Genomic DNA, 22,832 nt, shown 5'->3' with positions numbered 1-22,832 from the left:
ATGAGTTACTGAAAATCTGAGCAGGAATTGAGTGAACAGTAACAGTAGGTGTCATAAAAATCCTAAAAATATTTATGCTTATTAAAAAAATGCGTTTAATTTAGCTTTGTTGTCAATAACTGAAATGTGTGCATTAGATGCTGGTGGGTCAGCTTGAGTGATGCAAGATGTAGGTGGAAACGTTGCCTAGTGCTGAATACCACAGAAAATTTTCAAAGACCTGGCTGTGGAGGTGTAATTCAGATGTTCCTATTCTTCTGTTTGCTGGGGTCTTGAGTACCTTCTGTGCATGTCTCAAGTAGTACTGCAATTACTGCAGTCAGCACATTTTCATGTTCAGTTATTTAAATATTTGAGTAACTTTGCACCTTATGTTTTCTTTACAGCTGTTTTTGCAGGAGTTCTACATTGGTAAGGTTAAATTTATTACTTCAGAGTAATATGCTATTTTAAAATAATATAAATATAATTTTTAGTTATTTTTAGAGAAGACGTTGGGATAATTTATATTTATAACTTTCCTCTCAAGACTAAATTATCTTTGAACTGAATAATTCTGTTCTTGTGAAGATGATGTGAAAGGTTTCTTAAGCCTGTTCAGAGAAGAGTGAAGCCTGCTTTTCAGGTGAAAAATTGCTGCTTAATCCTTTAGTGTTTGCACTTTAATTAAAATACATTACAGTTTATATATAATATATAGCGTTATAGTATTGTTACTAATGCCATACTAGAATTTAATAAATACTCTTTGTTTATTCTTCTTCAATTTAAAATTATCTGAATAGATGAGGATATTGCTATAATATATGAAAAAATTACAGTAGCAGTTTGTAAGTAAACTTTGGGTATTCATTGAATGTTCTTTGCTATCTATGACTTAGTACATATTCTAAACCTCTTTATTCCATTTTAATTGTTATTATTTTTTGGCAGGTGTCACATAACAACTCTTTTTGAAAATGACCGTCATTTTTCTCACCTGTCAACACTAGAAAGAGAAATGGCTTTTCGCACGGAAATGGTGAGTTATGTTCCAGTGTTTGGAAAACTTTTGTTTGTAATCTGATCATGGGCTTTCCAAAATGTCTTAATAGATAGATTCTGCATAAGTATGCATATTGCTCTCTTACAACTACTGTGCATTACACTTTTGTGTGCAAAGTATTTGTGTGACTTGCAGCTGATCCCTATGAATTTATCACTTCACAGTTCACTTAAAGTATAATCTAAAAGTACGGTTCTGGAGGACCCAAAATACAAAACTGCAAGTACCTTATATCTTGCTTTCAGTTATAGTCTTCTTATGCCACCTTTTTTGTCTAAATATTTTTTCAGTTAATATATGTTGGCATATAGATACACACACGCACCTTTTATCTGCTTTTATTTTGAGAATTGTGAAACACTATTTAATGCATAGTTACCAGCCCAAATGAGAGCTTGCCAGGTATGCTATGAAACAAAGTGGAAGGAAACCCACACCACTTGTTTTGGTTGCAGTAACAGAAGAGATTTGAAAAACAGGATAGTCCTCTTCAATAAGTCTGTCCTGTTTGTTATGTTACAAAATTTGTTTAAAAATGAAGCTTGTATGTAGTGGTTCCTGAAGCAGAAGTGACATCTTTAATTGTAAATAATTAATCTGTTCTCCTGTAGGGTCTTTATTATTCCTACTTCAAGACCATTATTGAGGCACCGTCATTTTGGAGTGGAGTAGGTGCCATTATGAATGACAAGCTAACTGAATATCCTTTAGTGATTAACACCTTACAAAGGTTCAATCTTTACCCAGAGGTGAGTTATGTTTTAAATGTAATCCCTTCTGCAGGTCTTTGGTTGTTTTAGCTTTGACTATAAATTTTTAAAAGTTACTTTGGAAAATGTATTTGTAAAGATACAATGACTAATGAAGTGTTGCTTAAATATTGTATTTCAGTTCCAGATTTCAAATGAGAAAGTTACTTCATACATTATAATCAATTTCCAAACGTCAAGTATTTTCAATTAACTATGAAAGCTTTCTAGATCTCAGTATTTTGTGCCCGAAAGTTGCACTTCCTGCCTTTTTTTGTTCTTTTCCCTGAAAGCAAGTAAGTTGCTGACATTATATACTTCAGGAAATCCGATGTATGCAGTATCAGTAGTATGTGACAGTAATGACTGAAGTGATGCAGGTTGCAAGAGATTATTTTGTTTTCCGTTTTTTGTAGGACACATGAAACTGACAGGACCAAGCACATCACAGTTCACAGTGGCTGTGAAATCCTTGGGTGGTAATAGTTTACTTAGATGTTGCGCAGGAAATTGCTTCGTGGAGGACTGACTACTGTTGATTTGTGCATACTTAATGTTAGACTTATTACCTGGTTAGATCACATTCCTACTCTGCTTTTTTGTCAGTAAAAAGAACATGTGTTCAGAATGTGTTCAAAAGAACAAGTGTACAGAAATGTTGAGGTTTCTGTCTCTTAGGGTTTTGCCAGTGTGTCTCAAACATTTTGCAAAGGGAAGATTCCTTTGGTTAATGTACGTTTCTGTAATTTCATGTGTCAGCAGCAGTTTATTTTTATGAGAGCCAACTAATAATGGCTGTTATTGTTGGGTACTAGCTTTTATACTCATTCTTCTGCTCTGTTGGAGCAGAGCTGCTGTCAGGAACTGTATGTGTAAGAGTTCTTGGTGTGCATGTATTTGTACAAGTTGCACATAGTGGTTTCATTTCCTTCCTAAGTCCTTGCTCTGGAAGAACTAAATGCTGTGTAGATGAGCACGTTTTTGTTGCCCTCTCACTTATTTAGGGTTTTTTTTGGAATTTTTTTCTAATTCCAGATGGATTGCAGTTCAGTTCTAGAAATGCCCTATTGTGAACATCATTTGAATACTAAAGAGCTATTTCCTTTAGCTGGAAAAAATTTATTGACTTCAGCTATAGTCTGACTTTCAAAAATCAAGGATTACTGGTCAAATCAACTTGTTTTTAAAGACTCAACAGTATCCTCCTGAAAGATGACTAAATAAATTAGGTGGTGGAATCAAATATAGTGGCTTACATTCTATGAATAAGAAAGCTGGGTTGATTACAGTGCAAAATGTGTAGGTTTGTCTGTTCATTCAGATTTCTAGGATTATACTGGCTCGTAGAAATATTGGTGATAAGGTATGAATTCATTCATCTTTTCTGTGCCTGTGTGGGCATGCAAAGCAGACAAATAGTCTCCTCTACTCCTTTCAGTCATTTACTGCTTAATGTCTAGACTTCCTGTAAATAGTGCTTTGGGGTTTTTTTTTTTTAAGTGTATTTCTTAAGTACTCCTGTTTCCACATAACTGTATTTATAAAACTGTCAATAGGTGCAACTTGGCATTTGAAATATGTTGTCTGAATTTATAGAATTTTCTCATGATTATAATGGGGCTGGGTGGTGAGAAGATGCATGTGGATTTATTTGTTGGCAGTAAAATTTTTCCTTCAGATGCTCAGTATCCAGTCATGCTTCCTGAAAGTGTTTCATTTCCTGTTTGATATTTTGGGATCTTTCCAGCTCTTTAAGCCCATTAGTTGCACTAAGGATGAATTCTAATAAAATGTTTGTTTAATGGATATTAAAATTAAATTCATCAAAACCAATCTGGAAATCCCATTGCTAAATAGGACGTTAAATTAAGTAAGAAAAGTAAAACAATTCACTTACATGTACAGCCAGTACTAGCCTTAAAAACTTCAAAAAAAGGGAAAAAAAGTAAAATGAGTGTGTAGTAATCAATACATCATTTATGTAAATTATACATATAAGCAGTAAAAAAAAGCTGTCAAATGCTACAAGGTTGTCCTTGTAGCTGTACAACGTTAAAATTCAAATAAAGTTGATTTTCCAAGTATTTGCTCCATAGTCAGGTTGTTCTAGTAATTGTAGTGTTTTCATTTCTGATGAAAAATGGTAGAGATAATGTGTTAGTTTCTGTGGTGGAGAGATAATGTGTTAAGTTTGCTCTCTGGATGGATGTTCATTGTTGTGGAACAGTTGATATTTCTGTGTGTGGTGGTGATAATGAGGATGTGAGTTGAAATGAGGAGTGTGTTACAAAGATCCATGTAGTTGGCTTTAGAGTGTACACTCAAAGGCAACTAGTGAAAGGGCTTAACTTTTCTGCATGTTCTTTTGCAGCAAAGCAGTGGCCTTGTCCACAGAGCACTCCTGGGTCTGAGTGCCAGGCTTTTGTTTTCCAGGGTCAGCATTTGCTGCCTCATCTGATACAGAACAGTAGAAATTCCAGAAACATCACTGTGCTCCAACTGACCTAGCAATTTTGTGCTGCTTACTGATTTGTTTCCATTTCTATGCCCATGTTAACTGTTTCAAGTAAAGCAGCTTTTGCCAAAAAATAGGTTTTTTTGCTTGAAGTACTTAGCCTGATACCTTTTTAGGGAGTATTCACATGTAAAATCTGCAGCAGACAGGCACTTGTGGCATAAACAGGTTAAATTGATAAATTAAAAACAGGTTGATAAATTAGTAATTTGATTTTTCTTTTTTTTGATGCAACATTTGGCAAGAATGGTTTATATGCTTGGCTAATGTCAGCTTCAGGGCTGGTGATGCAAATATGCCATAGAGATATCCCTAACAAAGGGACATTCAGGTGATAAAAAGAAGGACACCGATTTGGTTCTCCAGGCCTGTTGATGTCTGTCTGGATATATGGGACAGTGTCTGGTTCATGTATGCACGTGTGCATTGCCAGAAGCACCAGGGCACAGATGTTCAGAAAGCTTCCAGGAATTCAGGATACTGTACTTTGTAAGGCACAATGTTGAGGCACAGAGTCTTGGTCTAGGAAGATGTAGTTATATTTTAAATATACAGGATTTACATTGTGAGGGTGTGAAGGTCACAGATGAAGTGAGCCATGAAGACTGAGGCCTTGATACTAAAAATGAATGAATTTTAGAATCCCAGAACAGTTGAGGTTGGAAGGGTTGTCTGAAGGTCCTCTAGTCTCAGCCCTGCTCAAACCAGGGTGAAGTAGAGCAGGTTGCTCAGGGTCATTTCCAGTCTCAATTTGAATATACTCCACCTCTCTGCAGATTGTTCCAGTGTTTGACCACTCCCGAAATAAAAAATTCCTATGTATAAGTGGAATTTGTTGTATTTGAATTTGTGCTTGTTGTCTCATGTCTTGTCAACCAAAAAGAGCCTGTCTCAGTCATCTTTATTTTATGTCCTCCTTGTCTTGAGCAGCCCACAGCTGAGCCCAGCACCGCAGATAGAGTGTTAGCAATGCTGAGAAGAGGGGAAGTTGCATTTCTTGTCCTGGTGACATGCAGCTGATGATATATTTGTCTTTTCTGCATCAAGAGCTTGTTGCTGGCTCAAGTATAAATTATGCATCAGAACTCACAGGCCCTTTTCTGCAAAACTGCTTTCTAGGTGGTCATGGTGGTGTTCATTCCCAGTGCAGGACTTTGCATTTCCCTGTTGGGAAGATTCCTGTTGGCCCATTTCCCCTGCCTTTTGATGTCCCTCTAAATGACAGCACAAGGATCAGTCACTTCTTCCAGTGTTTATCCTGCAGATTTGCTGAGGATGTTCCCTTGTGCCATCATCTAGTCTTAAGATGTAGAACAGATTGGCACCAGATTAAAAAAAAATCTGCAGTTTTCTCCTTATCTATCAAGACAGTCATCTCAGAAGGTTATAAAGCTGGACAGGTGGGATTGCACCTTTTTAAATCTGTGCTGATTGCTTCAAATCACTTTTTTGTCCTGTGTGTATTTGGAAGTGGTTTCCAGGAGGATTTACTCCATCACATTCTCACACGCGTTGTCTGTTTTTCCTTCTTGCCCTTCTTGAAGACAGAAGTGACATAAAGAGTTTTATTAATTGTATGGGGAACAAGAAGAGAGAATCATCTTTCTTATATATGTTCTCTGTGACACAGGGCAGAGGCAGCTAATACTGCAGTGGTGAAACATATTGTCAGTCTGGGAACCCCTGGGTTATAACTTTCAAAGCAGCTCAACTGGAATGGCCACATTACTCATTTATGAACTCTATAAAGTCAGTTATATCCTGACAGAATAGCTTGGTAATGTTATTAACTAATGACTTTGCTGTGAGATGAGTTCTCATTTTTGCTGTGTGTAAAGTACTGATGTTTTCTGTGTCAGGTGTTGAGATTTAGTTGAGTTGTTGCTATAAGAACATTACAGCATTTGCATGGAAAATGGAAATGCTCTCTTACATTGCATCTGGAAGCCCTTTGAATGCATGCTTAAAATTAAGCTATCAAAATTTAACAGACTAAAAATCCTAAAGATTTGGTCCACTAATATTCTTGTGAGGTGGAAAAAAATTGCCTTGAATGGGTTCAGTTTTGTCCACTGTCCTCTGTCAACAACATCTGTGATTTTAATATCTGATACACAAAAATACACAAATGAGGAGCCTTCCAGACAATGCAATATGTGGGGTTTTTTTGCTGAATATTGCGGCTTGATGCATGAAATTATTTCTGTTATAAAGCATCTGAGTATCAATAGGCATAATTTTAGTCTGTTAATGAAGTCTGTTAGATGCCTCTAGGAAATTGTGGTCAAAAGTGCTGAGATAAATCCTGAGTTTGAAAATGAGCCTGGATGAGAGCCAGCTGTCCTGAGGGGTCACTCTGGGCAGAAACTTCTAATCCTGTTTTCCCCCTAGGTGGTCCTTGCCAGCTGGTACCGCACATATACCACCGTTATGGATTTCCTTGGTGTGCCAACAAAGACTTGTTGGACTGTGAACAGAGGAAAAGGGCTTAGTCCTGTTGAAAGCTGTGAAGGTAAATTCTGGTTTATCATGGTTTCTCCATGGAAGCATGCACTTGTGACATTATGTATTTCAGAAATAATAAATATTCCTGTGTTACCGAGGGTGAAATATGTGGGTTTTGCTTATTAGATACCTCCTCTGGCCTAGATTGAATTCCTGTCCTGGAGTTCAAAACTTCACAGTTATGGTCTGAGCCCTCATAATGTTGGGTTGCTACAAAGAATAAGATGTCCTAAATGTAATTGGAAGCCTACTGTAGATGTATTAATTTTTGTAACTTCTGAAAGATCTCAAATACATTCCAACTTCCTGCATTTCAAAATTTCCTCCTTCAATTTTGGAGATTTTTTAGAGAACTCTTGCCTAGTGATGCTGCTGAGAAAAATCCTCTTCTTACATGCAGTGCTATTCAGCCTAAGAATTCAGCATAAGAATTTCAGCCTTAAACGTTGATTTGACACTGTGCTCCAAAGGACACTGCCACTTTTTTTCCCCCCACATTTGAAATATTGGCTTGTCAAGTAGGTATTAAACAATAAAAGTACCTTACTGAGAAGTGCTTTTGAGGTGTTCTACAGTCAGTTCAAGCTGAATAATAGATGGTAGTTTGTGAAGTTGTTTCATTTTATCATTTAGAATGCCTTTGTGTGATGACAGGGTAGTATTTTTCCTTTGCACAAAGGCTGTAAGAACTTCAGAGCTTGAATGGGTCACTTTCTCTAATTTTGTAAGAAGCAATAAACGGTGTGCAACCTTTCATTCCTGTTTTTCATGAAAACAAAACCAACAGAAGCACCAGCTATTGAGACTACTCTGTTTTGTGAGCATATCATCATCTTACTTTAGAAAACTGTCTTGCTGTGTTTTCAGCAGTGGGGAATAATCAGTTCTGCATATGAAACTGAAGTTTTGCTGCCATTCACTTTAATGAATAAGGCTTTTTAATGCTGTATTGCTGAAATGATTAGAGCCAGGAGGGTTTAAAGAAATAGTGGGAAAGAGAATAACGGCAGAAGAGTGAGCGCAGAAGTGTCTGTTAATGAATAAATTGAAAGACTTGCGTTACTGGAAAATATCTTGGTTTATAATGAAACAAAGCAAAGAGTGTTGTGTGTGATATGTTTAAAGATGAGTTTACTCCTGCAAGAGATGGGAAGTGTGAGTCTAGGATTAACAGACCTGTTCTAAAAATCTCTATGATATAAAAATGTAGTCTAGAGAATATTCTTAGCTGTATTTCTACTTGCTAAACCTCACAGGTTTTTCTCTGCAGTTAGTGCATCCTTCTTGGCTTATTCTGTCACTGACTGCCCCAATGTTGTATCTACCCCTACTCTTCCTGTTTTTTTCCAGAGCTGTGATCTCCTGATTGAATCTTCACAATAGTCTTAATGCCATCTACTTTTTTTTTTTAATTGTCTTTCTGTAGATACACTGAGATACTATACTGATAGTTTATAAATAATATAGACATACTAAGATAGTATACTGATTGTATGATGCTTTGTAACCAATATGGCCTTCCTTCTATATTTGACAACATATATTAACTGTTTTTTGTTAGGGTTGGGAGACCCTGCTTCCTTTTATGTTGCTGTGATTTTTCTGTTGAATGGATTCATGATGTCACTGTTCTTCATATATGGTACATACCTCAGGTAAGGCAGTTGAGACTGGGCTATTTAGTTGGTATTAGCTGTCAGTTTTTAGACAAAATTTGAAAAAGTGAATGTAAAAATATTTTTGTGGGATATTGATGGTTTGTACAGCAGTAGTGCTTTTTTTTTACATACACATTGTCAATAAGAATTACTGAAATAGAGAAGCTTTTTTCTTAAAACAATGATGCTGCTGGAAAAAAAATTGTCAAAAATTTTATTGAGGCTGTGTCTCATTGGTACCATGGGGTTGTGGATAAAACTAGAAGTTTATATGTGTTTTAAAAAGCTTTTGACATATTTCTGCTCTTAAAATTATCATTGTGACTTATTTTTACAACAAGTTGAATGATGGTGTACTTTTAACCAAGACTGGCGTTTTCCCACTGCTTTGCTTCAAGTTATATTTGCATGTATTTCCATTTTAACATAACTGAGAAGGCAAAATATTTTTTGACTTAATGCATTCTTTTGGACAAATTGTATGCACTTCCTTTTTTCTACAAATTTGTGTTTTCAGTATCTGTCCTTACATTTCAGGAGCTGTAATACACTTTCATACAAAAATGGACTCCACATTCAGCAGAAAAGCAGAAGTGGAAATATGTTTTCTGTTTGCATCTGTTTTCATGTGTTGGTTTTGCCAAAAAGTGAAAGGCAGCTATATTTTCCTAAGAGATGTGATTGATTTCCCCCCCCCCCAATTCATTTCTGGCTTCATTGTCATGGGTTTTACTCCTTTCTCAAGCATGTGCTGATAAAATAAGGAATAGCTCAGGGCAGACACTGTCAGTAAAAAGAGGAAGTTGCCTAGTGCATGTTTTGAGGAAGTAGGTAAACTTTGAATATTTGTCTTGTTAACTTGTAATATTTCTCTTAAGGGAGTTATACAGAAATTCACATTTTATATATGAATGTCATTGAAAAATCAGTGACCTCTTTATTTCTCACTACTTTCTTTAGAAAGCATAGACCTTGAGTTTTGTTTCTGGTTTTGTGTGTTTTTTGGCAAATTTTTATTCTGTTTCTAGGGCTAACGTTTTAACGCTAAGCATGTTCTTAACATTAAAAATTTTAAAAACTAAAATTGTCCATTTTAGTGTTGAAGCTTTTCAAATTTATGGGATGTAAAGTTGAGTTTTATGTGCAAGAATGCACAATTCCTGGAGATTGGTTTAGCACTTGGTATCTTTAATCCTCAGATTTTGTACCCAGAACCTACTGATTCTGTTTAACTTGTATATTAGTGATGGGTGAAGGATCTCAGAGGGCTTTTTTTAGGGATTTTTTTTTTTTTTTTTTTTTTTTTTTGTGTGTGGTTGATTTTTTGTTGTTTGGGTTTTTTTTTCCAAGAATCTTAACAGCTGGCTGCTGCTTTGGTTTAGTAGCAAAAATGGTATCATCTGTCATTCAGAGTAGTAGTGAACTTGTGTGCACAAAAATGTTCTTTGCTTTATATCACATAGCTTGAGCAATTATAAATCTGTTCAAACAATAGGAACTTTTTCTATTGCTCTTTTGAAATGGGAAAAATCTAATTAATATCTTTGGGTTTACTTTTGGTATTTATTCAATAGGTGAATTTGATTGGTATGGAAATGTAAAAAATACATTTAAGTCAAGGGCTTAAAAAGCTTCCTCATGTTAACATTGCAGTATTTCACATAAAAATTAAATTGTATCTTGCATTGACCCATATAATTAATTAATTTTTAAGTATGATTTTGAATCTGCTTGATTTGATTACCCTAAATTAATCTTTAGATCCACACCAAAATTTCCTGTTGGGTGACTGAGCATGCAGATTCTGATATTTACTGCTCAACATATTAGGGAAGAAGTACTGCATTTATATTGTCTGGTTTTTAGAAGCACCAGATGTAATGATCTGCACCAAAATTTGTGAGCAGTGGAATAACTGTTTTCCAAGTTATTAACATTAAAATTGGTGTTCTGTGAAAAAGAGTTGATGTATGAAGGACTGGTTTGCTCTGAAATAAACCCTGTCTAACTAACTAGTATTTTAATATTGTATGTACTTTATTGATTGCCTTCCCTTGAAGTTTGAAAGCTTTCCTCCCTTCCTCCCCAATAAAATTAGCTGTGCACAAGTGCAGCTTCACTTTTTTTTAAGCAACATTGGCCATGATAAGATTCTGTTGTACCTATTTTTCTTGTTTTCACAGTGGGAGTCGCCTAGGAGGCCTTGTTACTGTGTTGTGCTTCTTTTTCAATCACGGAGAGGTAGGTTTCCCTCTCCCACCACTCCTTTTTGTTTTTAGTTATTACCAAAGTTTAAGCTTATTTTCATTTCATTAAATGTAGTGATGTTGCTTATTTATTTGAGATTGAATTTAAATAACTTAAATTCAATTAAAATAAATTAATAAGACAATTGAAAGCAAAATAGACTATGACTGAAAAATACATAGCACAGTCCAATGTCCCTTAAGTGCTTAAAATAAAAAATCAGAAAGGAAATATATTGTAAATTGGTCCTGAGATTGAAACTCAGTAGCACAATGACTTCAAGTTTCAAAACATCAGGATACTCTATTTTCATGCCCATACCACACATAACTGGGCTACATTTACCATATGAGTGAGCTTCAGAAGCTTCTTTAAATTGCTGTATATTTTACTGGAAATACAAAGAAACTGCAAAGAAACCTCAGTATTATTTATATACTATACCCGGGATACATAGAATTTAGAAATAGTGTATGTATGTAAAGGATTCCAGTGCTAAAATTAAGTAAGCTGCATTGCAGGAAAGCAAAAGGATCTGTCACTTGCAACACCTCCTGGTTTTCCCAGTTAATGCTGTTCATGTCATTGTTTCGTATTTTGGAAGAAAAATCATAGCTTTCATTCTTATTCCCTTGGGCTGTTTTTTTTTTTTTTCTTAGTGCTCATTTTATGAAAGAAAATTTGTAAATAACTTCTAAATGGAAACTAACTACTTATAAATTAGTTTAGGGTTGAAATTATGTTTTGTTTTCTTACTTTACTGAGCTGAACATGGTAGAGAACACTGAGTTGTAAGAACATGTATTGTACATAAGAGAATTAGAGATGCTTCCATCACAGTAAGCTTTGACAGTTTTTTTATAAAACAAAAATCTATGTGATAAAATGACTATTTTATTTTCAAGTTTCATTTGAAATGTCTTTTCTTTAAATATCCCCCATGTATGCATGGGGGATATTTAAAGAATTTAGGCACTTAAAAATTTAAGCATATTAAAGCATTGTCACCTGTGGATGTTGAACTGCCTGGTTGAGAACAGGTGAACATTAGAGTTCCTAAACTTATTTTTTGTGCTCTATGTGTGTAAATATGGCATTTTATGTGGATTTCTATTCTTAATGGCATCCTGAAGTGAAATGATGTTTCATCCTTTGCTTGTGAATACTAATGGAATAGGCACTGTTTTCCAAGTCTGTGAAGGTGGTAAGTGTAATTTCAGAAAGAAATGTGTTGAAAAACTTCAAGGTAGTGGTAGCAAAACAACATTTATTTCACTGTGATACAGTGCAATTCTTTCCATAGGTGACTGTAGGAGAGCTTCTCTCTCTCTGTGAATGACTTGACTTGGGGAAAAAGCACAGATAATGTATTTTGGAGAAACGTGTGAAAGCAGATCTGCATAGCTCTACACAGATGTAGTCTGGGTTTAGGTGGGGCTTAAGGAAGGCAATCCTGATTCAAGCTCAACTGCATGGATTTCTGGAGAACACCAGGAAATACTCGCAGAGGTGCAGCATTGGATCTCAGCTGGTACTTTTGTGTTTGGACTGTAGCTGAATGGAACAACTCAGACTGATTTGATATTGTTGTGTATATATTAATGGTAGTACCTGTAGTCAGAGGTGCACAGGGGCTCTCTCCTCACGGGGTGCTCTGTTGAATGCCATGCTGTGGGTGTGCCTGTGTGCGTGGAAGAAAGGCCCAGCTCTTTGACAGGCTTGTGATTATGTGCAAATCATCTTGAGTGGGCCAGCAGTGCCTGCAGTCTAGCTAGACCAGCTGCCAAGAATTTCCCTTCCTATTTGGGAAGGATAGGACTGAGCTACACAAGTAAGCCTCATGTACAGCCCTTGGTATCTCAGCTGTAATGCTGAGATGTAAAAGTTGTATGTAAAAATGCTCTCTGGCTTTCAGCTAGTGACCCTAAGGCTGTATGTTTTTGTTTGTGCCGCGCTTGTGCTGCTGTGTTTTAATGATTTCAAACTTAGACAAATCTGATATATTTCTACCTGCAGCAGAGTGAGTTTACAGCCTTGATAAATCATCCACAGATGATTGAGTTTAGCATTGCATTCTAAATATAGAAAAGTAGCCCATGTTAGTCAATCTACTTCTAAGGTAATGCTTCCTTTTCATGGTTGTATATGTTCATCATTTTTTTCATGTCTTATCTTTCCCAGTATCATAAGATTTGGTAAACCAAATGTTGCTGTAGTCTTGAAAAATATGCAAAATGACTACACTGCTTTAGAATAATCATGATTATATTTATTGCTTATTAAAAAAATTAACTCATCACATCTGTGCAGTCAGCTGAGGACAGCATATTAATACATATATTTATGAAAGGTTTATTTTAATGATAATTGCTGCAGCTTTTACAAAGAGTGCTTCAAGATGTCAGGGACTGTGATTAATGTGATGTGTTTCTGTTCTTTGCTTTTATTTTACACTGTTAATTTAACATACTTGGGAAATGGCAAGACAGTAAGCAAGGAATTATATAATGTTGATTTTAGTGACTTGCTTGGTAAAACAATATTTTAAAAAATGGTTTAAAGATTCTAGGAAGCAAAGGAAAAGCTACATTTTTGCAGCAGTATCCTACAGTATTTTCATAGATTGATTATAGTCTATGTTAAGATTAATTACATTTTTCTCTTGTAGCTGTAAATAACTTATTTCTAATTTTTAATGCAAATCTCTTGATCGCCAATTTGAACCTGTTTTTTGTATGTCAGAGTACTCCTGTAAAGTTGTATTTGTTGTTTTTTTAAGGTCAGTGTAAGCCCTTTATAAAGAGCTGAATATAAACATTGGAGACAACAATTGTAGCTGAGCCATTTGCCATGAGGCCCATTATTTATTTGTCATTAACCCCATTAATTAAGAAATCAATGAAACAACTATTCAGTTGACTTCAGTGTATTATGCTTTGCTTTATTAGGGTTAAAGAATGGAATGCATAAATTACGTATAAGTAGTATAGGGTCTGTGTGAATTTAATTTCATTATTTTAGTGTACTGGCCTGTTTTGTAAGGCAGCTTCAGATTTTATACTTAATGTGCTGTTACTGATAGAAATTTGAAATGTTTATAACCTAAAGAACTCTAGCATAATGAGGAATATATTGCTTTATCTTTCAGATCATCTTCCAACATACTGTCTCTGTCTAAGTGTGGCAAGTCACTGCATGAATTTGAGAATTATTTACCTAGAAGAGTTGATTATTTCAGCAAAACCAGGGACAAGTAGCTGCTGTCTTGCTTTTTCCTTGGATATTCTCTAGCTGCCACATTTCATTTTGGAAAAGCAGTGCTCTATTTTAATTAAACAGTGTATATTAGGCCCCAAGGGTGGAAGCCACTTCCTTTTCCTTCCTCTTTTCTGCTTCCTGGCCTGTCTTTTTAACGTTCTGACTAAAACCTCTTGTAGCTTGGTTTTTGCTTTATTGGAGTATCTGTAGTCATTCATTTTGAAATACATTTTATGGAAATATATCAGTGAATGTCACCATCTAACCCAGTTCTTATTTTCAGTGCACTCGTGTCATGTGGACTCCACCGCTTCGTGAAAGTTTCTCGTACCCATTCCTTGTGCTGCAGATGTTGATTTTGACCTATATTCTCAGGTACCTCTCAGTTTATACTGGGTCTTTACAATGCCTTAAAAAACGTAATGTCACAGGACATTTATTGAAGTGCCTTTATTTAAATATTTATTTGAATGCCTCCATGTGCTGTAACAATGGTATCATTAACAGAGAAACTTTCCTGTGGCTGTTACATTACAGACGCTGCACCAGTAGAACTGCAGTCATATTACTCACTTATTAAAAGGAAAAACTTTGCAACTTGAAGACATGATTAACATAAAAATCAGAATTACTGTGTTGGCAAATACGTGTCTAAAGTAAAAATCAGAATTTTTGGTTGATGTCCCTTCCTTCCCATGAGAAACAAGCTGATACTTCATCATTTGGTTTTGTCCCTCTTGGAGAGTGGTATGTTGGCTGCACGTAGAGTAAGCCTATGCTTTGCACCAAAGGATGCTGTAGGCATCCATAAGCTAGTATGTTCTTGCAGTTTTCTGTGACTAATTAACTAGTCTCATTAACTAGTTCAATGATTTAGAGCAGTCTAATTACATTAATGCAGGGATGCTCTTGAGTTCATTAGCCCTGCTTTTCCGTGATTATTTCTGGCTTGCAACATGATTATTACTGTCTTGCCTCTGTTTTAGAAAATAAGCATGACCATTCCTACTTAAGGGCTTCTTCACCAACTCCATTGCATCAGATTTACTATGTATTTATGATTTAGGTGAACTTGGTACTTATAACCACCACCTTTCCTTTATTAGGTCATACAGATTTGTACTTATTGATGTTTAAAGCAAAAGTATCTCATGCTTATCACTAATTTGTGGTTTTTTATATAAGGAAAAGATATGTGCTCTCAAGAATTTAGTAGAATTTGAAACATGACATGTTTCAGAATTGAACTTGAACCAACACAGGATTAAATAGTTTAAATAGCATTTATTTCCAAACATGGAGAATAGACTGGGGTTTCAGTTACAGATGAGTTTCATGTACTTGCCATTGTCTCCTTCCCTGAAACATCACTCAGGATTGCTAGCAGAAGGTAAATATGGAAGAAATGTGAGAGAGAGGAGTTAAATCACTTTCAAATGCAGACCGTTCTGAAACAGTTGTGATTTCAACTGAAATGGAAATGGTTGTGACCTGACTGTAGAGTCATCACAAGAAGGTGTAGCACTTGCAAATGACATGCTTTGGCCTGCTCTACTGCATACTGCCAGGAGAAGACTTGTTTGGTAACCAGTGAGTCATCAAACAGTTAAGAAATCAGAGCTGTTGTCATAGAAGCTCAAGAAAAAAAAGATATTAAATTTACTTGGGCAGTGTTATCTGTAGTTGATCAATATTGCTAGCTATCTTCCAAGGTAGCTGTGTTTTTATTGCATTTTCTATTGTACTTTTCAATTATATGCAAACACCTGTGTAATTGTACTTACTGATGCCTATTCTGTCTCTTTTTCCCAAGGATTCCGAGTATTAATACAGGAAGCTTGATTGCACTGTGTGTTTCTAATATCTTTTTCATGCTTCCCTGGCAGTTTGCTCAGTTTGTTCTTCTAACTCAGGTGAGCCCATATTTACCTCTAAATAGCCTCTTTGTCTAACCTGGACAAATTGACTGCTTTGTATAGACAGCCATTGAATTCACAACTATACTTTCCTTTTTAGCCAGATTTCATTCTCGCTGTCAGGAAAGATTCTCACCCTTTACCACATCAATCTTGCTAGTCTTGAGTTTAAAAGTTGACTGTTTACACCTCTTATCATTCTGTCTCCAGATCTAAAAATATTTACTTTTCCCACATAAACAGCCTCTAGCCTGAGATCAGTACCTTAGAACAAGAAAAAAAACTTTGTCTTTTGGAGCACAAAAATAAAACAAAAGGCATTGATCAGGCTGTTAGAAAGTTTTAAATGTACCAGTGTTTGCATGGCATGTAATAGTTGGCATGGTTTTGCATGATTTCCTATATAATTTTGATGAGTTCGTGGGTAGTGCTGTAGTCTGAGATTTTGGATAATTGAGGTAACTGTAGTTAGCACTGAAATCTAGGGAATGCTGATTGGAACCATAGGATACTCTCATACAGCAACTTTCTCCATGTTTGAGTTGGTTGAGATGTAGCCTGTTGACTGAAATCCAAAATCTGTGTCTCCAGACCTTTTCTCTTGTCTGCTTTACTCGAAGCAGAGTTTGCCTGGTTTGAGTTGATAGCTTTAAACAATCCATATAAGCTGTGGTATGCAAGGTTTCTAACTGCATAAGAGGAAATCAATAAATTCTGTAACATATTGAGAAAATCTCATCACTGTAACCTGTTCAAGAAGCTGAGCCTGAAATTTGAAAATTCAGGTTCACTTCATAATTTCATTAATTTCCCATATGACTTTTAAGACGCTGTCTGATCCATATTTTCTTGAGCCTTATTTTCCTCAGCAGCAAATTGTGGATTTTTCCATACTTTGCTGAAAACTTAAAATTAATGAGTAATTCTTTTGTGGTTTTGACTGTTATATTTTGGGGTTTTTTTGTTTTGGTTCATTTGGGTTTTTTTGTTTATTAGGGGTTTTTTTTTTCCATTTTTGTTTGGTTTGGGTTTTCATGTGTTTGGTCTGGGGTGTTTTGTGTTTGGCTTTTTTTTTTTAATTTTGTTTTCAATTTAAACGTGAAAGGTAATGTGTTAGTGCTGTATTTTGGTGGCTTGCATTTTTACAAAGTTGAGTACTTAGTTCTTAAATATTCAACTGGATTTGATAATTCTTATTTAGAGCACCACAACAGGATTTTTGAAAGAAATAATTATGAAATGCCTAAGTACTAAGCAAAAAAGTAGCAATAAAAGTTAATGATTGGTTGAATAATCTTTTCTTTTGCATGAAGGAGTACACCAGTGCAAATTGTTTTAACTTCTCTTTCACTTTTCATTTTAGATAGCTTCATTATTTGCCGTGTGTATTATGGGTTATATTGACTCCAGCAAATTACAGAAGATACTGTCTGCTCATATGGTAATGTTTTTTAAAATAAACCTTAAGTCCCCTCAAACAGGTCAAAGCATGAAAAGAGACCATTTGTCTGAAGTGTTTTCCTTAGTTGCACAAAGGTTGAAAACATGCAGTGATAGGGGAGGGAGGAGTCTGGACTGGAACTAAAATTGGGTTTTGAAAACTACTGTAGTCTTGACTATCCAGAGATCTTGTGGTTTAACTATTTGGGGAGACACTTAAAAAGGAGGACAAGAAAATAAATTTTTAAGTTGAAAACCTTTTTTTTTTCAAAACTGTGCTAGAAAGTCAAGAAAAAAGGGAAATGATAAGTAAAAGATGTGTAAGTTTCTGCATAATACCTGATTTTAATTTTTAAATTCGAGATAGTGATCAAGTTTTGCTTTTTGAAGTGAGATTACAGTTTTAAATACAAAGGAAGATGTAGACAAGTTTTTTTAAGAAATGTGATGGTGCTTAAAAATATGTTTTGCTAAAATTGTACTATGCTAACTCAGTGAGTGAAAAGAAAGTATTTCCCCAGAAAAGAAGCTGAATTATATTTCATATGTTTTAAAACATTTTTTGAAATACTGTAAATGGTAAACTAAAGGCAGTGTTAAGTTCTGTGTGATTTTTTTTTGTCATGTAAAGCAGGAACAAAATAAGCAGATTTCTTTGGTAGCTTTTTGACAGAAGCAGGATGACATACTTAACCTTTATGGCTTATGTCAATAGTTATATCATAATTTAGGTGCTGAAGTACCATAAATAGCCTATTTTCAGATAGATAAACAGTCATGTTATGTTACAGTGACAGCTTATTGAGTCTGGGTAAACTGCCAGTCTGTTTCGTGGTGTTTTCAATTTTTTCCTCCCTCCTACCCTCCTCCTTCTGTGGAAAATGAAAGTCTTAACTATGTGAAGAGGGGAGTAGAAAAGTCTGCACGTTACTGTGTTATTTTTCCTTATTCCTGTGTATAAAAGAAGACAGAGCTTGCTTATTGATTTTTGCCCGCCAAGTTGGAAAATGTAATTCAGATTGCTTTCTGTTAAAAAAGAGAGCACAGTAGATCAGGATAGTGGATGAAAGTTGTATTTCAGCCTTGAATTGAGTGCATATGACAAGACAGAGTTCTGCTTCCTTGACTTTGATGATGATAGTACTTTAAATAAATATTTGTCAGTTAGGAAGAAAGAAGACATGAAACATTCTATTAATTTTTACGTTTGTCCAGAATTCTAAAACGTAACAAACAGGATAAAGATAAATAACACAGTAATTTAGAAAAAAAATAATATGTTAGAAGTAGCTTCAGAAATTTATGTATTGTATTACATAAATTTATCCAGGATTTGTTCTTGCATACTTTTAATGAATAAATTAAAACAATTATCTACACTTGACTACCTGCTGCCATTAGGTCCTTACAATCAGTGTTTTCAGAACAAATCTGCAAGTGTATCAGGACTGCACTTTGCTGTAAAGTAGGTGTTTTTAAATTTAAAGCTGTTAACACATTAGGTAATCATTACCTTTTCTATTTTGAATTGAATAATTTTTATTTTCTTCTTTCAGGTATCTCTTCTGGTGTGTTTTATTCTGATGTTTGGTAATTCAATGTTACTGACATCATATTATGCTGCATCTTTAGTAGTTATCTCGGTAAGTTGCTTAAGAGGAATCATATGCTGTGCTGAGACTGCGGTGCTGTACTTTTATATATGTATTGATGTAAAATGTGCAACTGCTGCACTACCAGACGGATGAGGAACCCTTCACATGAGAAACAGGATCAGACCATAAAGATATCTGGTGATGGCGTAAATACTGATTCAAGAAATCATGGATTTACACCAAAACCTCTTTGTAAGAGAAATTCAGTTAAGACTCAGCTCTTCTACTTTTATAGTTCACTTCTTTTTATTAAAATATAAAATGCACCATGTATGTAATTTTGACCAGAGTAACTGTAAAATAAGAACCATGAACAAGAAGGAGCTTCATTTAAATGCTTCTTATTGATAGTAAATCCTCTAGTGCAGAACAAATGACTAAGCCATATATAACAGTGGTTTAAGATTGTTTGAAACTGCTGCATCATGCCACAGTGTTAGCAAAATTACTCACTGAAGATTCATCATCTCACTATTCATTATCTTAATCTTTCTTTAAATAGGAAAAAACCTCACAAGCTCTTTCACTTTTGTATAGTTCCTCATAAAGGATTTATGTACATAGGAAATAGGAGAGAAAGTGTTGTGAGCAGATCCTATTTAGCTTGCTGCAAATCATCTTAATTTCTGATTCTTTTTGTCTGTTTAAATTTTGTCAATCAGCAAGAGTGTGGCAATTTCTCACTTATGCTAGAGTAGACTGCCTTGGCTGCATATTTGCTGTAGTATAGTTTGCTTGTTATGAATCTATTCTAGTTTCTTGTAGCAGCTGTTCTAATTACATATTAAGTACAGTTTGAGTTCTCAACCTGTTGAGTTCCTTGCCCATTTTCTGCTTTGATAAAAGTATTTGTTGTTTGTGTGTTATTTGGATACTTATATTGGCCTCAGTCTCACATATGGACTGGATTTCTGGAAGCTTTTAATTACATTGTTCATCAAATTAGCCTAAAATGGGTCTTCCTTGTGTTATAAAATGAATACGTTGTGAAACAGAAAGGTGTGACTCCTACCACCTTCCATACTCTGTTGCCTTACTTGAAAATTGTTTGTATTAATGCTGCCAGCAGTTTATTTCTTGCTTCAGTCTCTTGTCATTCACAGAAGCAGACAGAGCTCAGTTTCCCATTGGTTTTGATTTAAAGAAGCTCAGAACTGAATAATGCAGAATCTCCTTACTTGTTCAGGAGAAAAGTAGTCTTCCATAATTGTACTCAAACTGCAGTAAGAGTTTCTTTGTTGGCAAGTTTTGCCAGTGGAGGGTGAAATCATACTATATATATTCATATCTCAGGTTGTATTAATTATGGAAGATTTTTTAATAACTAAATATATGGTGTGATAGGCTTACCAAAAGGAAAAACCTCTCATTCAGGGTACTGGAATAGCTTGTTGTTATTATGTTACCTGAAAATATGCATTAATTTTTTTTTTATTAGGGAATTCTTGAATGGAGTCCAAAAATCTTGAAGAGGCGCAAAAGAGAAGTCTATGTATGGGTAAGGAATTTCGAATATTTTGAAATTTCAGGGAAAAACGATGACTTTTTTTTGTTTGCTTTTGTCAAATACAGAAACAACTTCTGGTTTCATTTCTAATAATTGAAAATCAAGGACTATAGCTGCGCTATTGTCTTTAATAAATTGTCAACATTCCCAGCAATTAGTGTTAAATTCCTGAAGAAATAAAGAGAGCATAAACACATTTATATGAGAAAGCTGAAATAACCTTTAAATGGCAACACATTTAATTTCACATTGACAACTTTACATGTTTACAAAATCTAAGATCTGTATGGAAATACTTTTAAAGTAAAGGTCAATTTAGAAAAGGCAAGTAAAAGGCTAACAGTGCTTGCAGAAATGGAGATTAAGGTACTGCATTTGATATTCACTAAAATGTGGTTATCTATAGAATTTTTTAAGGATATTTTTATGACAACAGCAAACATCTTAAAATTGCATAGGGAAGCAAGTCACTGTAAAATACTGTAGAGTGTGTAGGTGAGGTTGGAGAGTAGAAGTCATGTCCAAACAGGGAGAACACTCCCAAAACTATTATGAATAAAATGTAACACTGTAGAAAACAGGAGAATTGATTTGCTGCATAAGTCATGATGTTAACATGTAAAAACACCTGAAATGGGAGCCTACCAAAACTATGCCTGACTTAAGACAGGCATTCTTATTAAGTGAAGGGTGAGCTGTTAGCAAAACTGGATGAAATTCATGCAGTTATTATAAAGGAATTAGAATAGGAAGGAATTAAAATATTAATAGGAAACTGCAGTGTGTGGCTACATGCCTGGCTGTAGTACCAGAGAAAATCAGAGTGTAGGCAAATTTCATGTCAGTTTTCTGAAATGGAGATCCAATGCACTTGTGGAACAACAAACTAAAAAATCTGGGTTTTGTAAAAGAATAAGAACTTGTATGGTGAGGAAGGTGTTAAGCTGTATGTACATGCAGAGAGACATCCAGTGCAGCCTTTGTGAAAGGAAGTCGTGCCTTGCAAAAGTGTTTGACTCCTCTGAAGGATGTAGATAAGGGTGTGTGGGTGAATGTAATGTACATAAATTTCAGGAACTTTTTGGAGAAGCTGTCTAACTGGAACTATAAAAGAAACTAAACTCCATGAGATAAGGTATGAACGTTAGAAGGTCAGAAACAAAGGATGGTGGGATTAAATGGTAAGTTTTCAAAAGACCCCACCAACCTTAAAATGTATATAAAATAATTGATCCTAAATAAGATGCTACCATTCAGCAGAGAAATATCAGTATTCTTACACAGAGTTCTCTGAACACACCAATTCATTACTGAGCAGACACCAAAGAGGAGAATACTTGATGGAAATCAGAGAGAAGGACCTGTAGAGAAAGCAGAATTTCTTTTTTTTATTTTGTAAATTCATATGTAACATTGTACATATTGCATGTAGTCTCAGTCAATGTGTCTTACATAAAAAAAAATTAAAAACTATAATGCCTTCCCCCAAAATCTATTGACATTAAGTATGAAGATAATTATTAATGTAGATTTACTAAATAGCTCAGATTTTAAAATATGTTAGAATTCTACATATTGTAAAATAAAGGTAAATATGACAAAGCCAGTGAAGAAAAGTAAAATATAACTTTTTAAAGGTGCTGTGGAAGAAAAATACCCAGAGGCATTCAGTAAAGGATTAGGATACCTCCTAGGTATTTAGGTTTCTTAGCAGCCATGAAATGAGCTGATTGAATGCAGCCCATCGTCACATAAAACCCTGGTTACATTAGGGCAAAGATCAGTTTTTTGTTGCATTCTCTCTGAAAGCATCTGCTGTGGGTCCCAAATACAAGATGCAGGGACAGGTTGTCCTATTCAGTTGATCCATTTTTATAAAGAATTAGCTAGATTAAGCTACACTGCCAAGAATTTAACCTTCTTGGTACAGGAATAAACTTGATACATAACTAAAAGTAGTAACTGGACATACTTTGTTTTTATTTCCATCAACTTCTAACCTCAGATCATCTTGAGACGGTGCTATAAATCATCAAATTCCTCCAAAGATTTAAATTACCAGGCTAGCACAACCTGGTAATATGGAGCAGCTCTTGTCCAGAAACAATCCCTGCACACTGATATGTGCAAAACAGATGGAACAGACAGCGAGGCTGCCCCTGTTTCAAAATAACTTTTCTATCCCCTCTGCTGCACTGTTGTATGCAGTGGTACAGCTGTAGTGAAAGGCAGTGGCACAAAATTATTCAGCCATAACATAGGAGAGTTTATAAATAGTGGCTAAATTTAAGAAGCTTTTTAAAAAAGAAAAAATTTGTAAAAGATAAAGACACCCAT

At 35.0% G+C, this 22,832-nt stretch overlaps 1 protein-coding gene across 2 annotated transcripts in view; it reads left to right on the top strand.

The window, feature by feature from the left end:
* Positions 1 to 22,832, top strand: part of DPY19L1 (dpy-19 like C-mannosyltransferase 1) — a 44,511-nt gene that overhangs the window by 5,744 nt on the left and 15,935 nt on the right. For both annotated transcript variants that reach the window (XM_063156882.1, XM_063156891.1), the window contains exons 3-13: positions 387 to 411; positions 934 to 1,021; positions 1,657 to 1,794; positions 6,701 to 6,821; positions 8,376 to 8,469; positions 10,656 to 10,713; positions 14,261 to 14,352; positions 15,791 to 15,890; positions 17,257 to 17,334; positions 18,890 to 18,976; positions 20,427 to 20,486. In XM_063156882.1, coding sequence (XP_063012952.1) covers positions 387 to 411; positions 934 to 1,021; positions 1,657 to 1,794; positions 6,701 to 6,821; positions 8,376 to 8,469; positions 10,656 to 10,713; positions 14,261 to 14,352; positions 15,791 to 15,890; positions 17,257 to 17,334; positions 18,890 to 18,976; positions 20,427 to 20,486 — 941 coding nt within the window. The remainder of the gene's footprint in view (positions 1 to 386; positions 412 to 933; positions 1,022 to 1,656; positions 1,795 to 6,700; positions 6,822 to 8,375; positions 8,470 to 10,655; positions 10,714 to 14,260; positions 14,353 to 15,790; positions 15,891 to 17,256; positions 17,335 to 18,889; positions 18,977 to 20,426; positions 20,487 to 22,832) is intronic.

Source organism: Melospiza melodia, chromosome 1, assembly GCF_035770615.1.
Source record: "Melospiza melodia melodia isolate bMelMel2 chromosome 1, bMelMel2.pri, whole genome shotgun sequence".
Taxonomy (NCBI): domain Eukaryota; kingdom Metazoa; phylum Chordata; class Aves; order Passeriformes; family Passerellidae; genus Melospiza; species Melospiza melodia.
The sequence above is the reverse complement of the archived record's forward strand: the minus strand, read 5'-3'. Positions and strand labels throughout refer to the sequence as shown.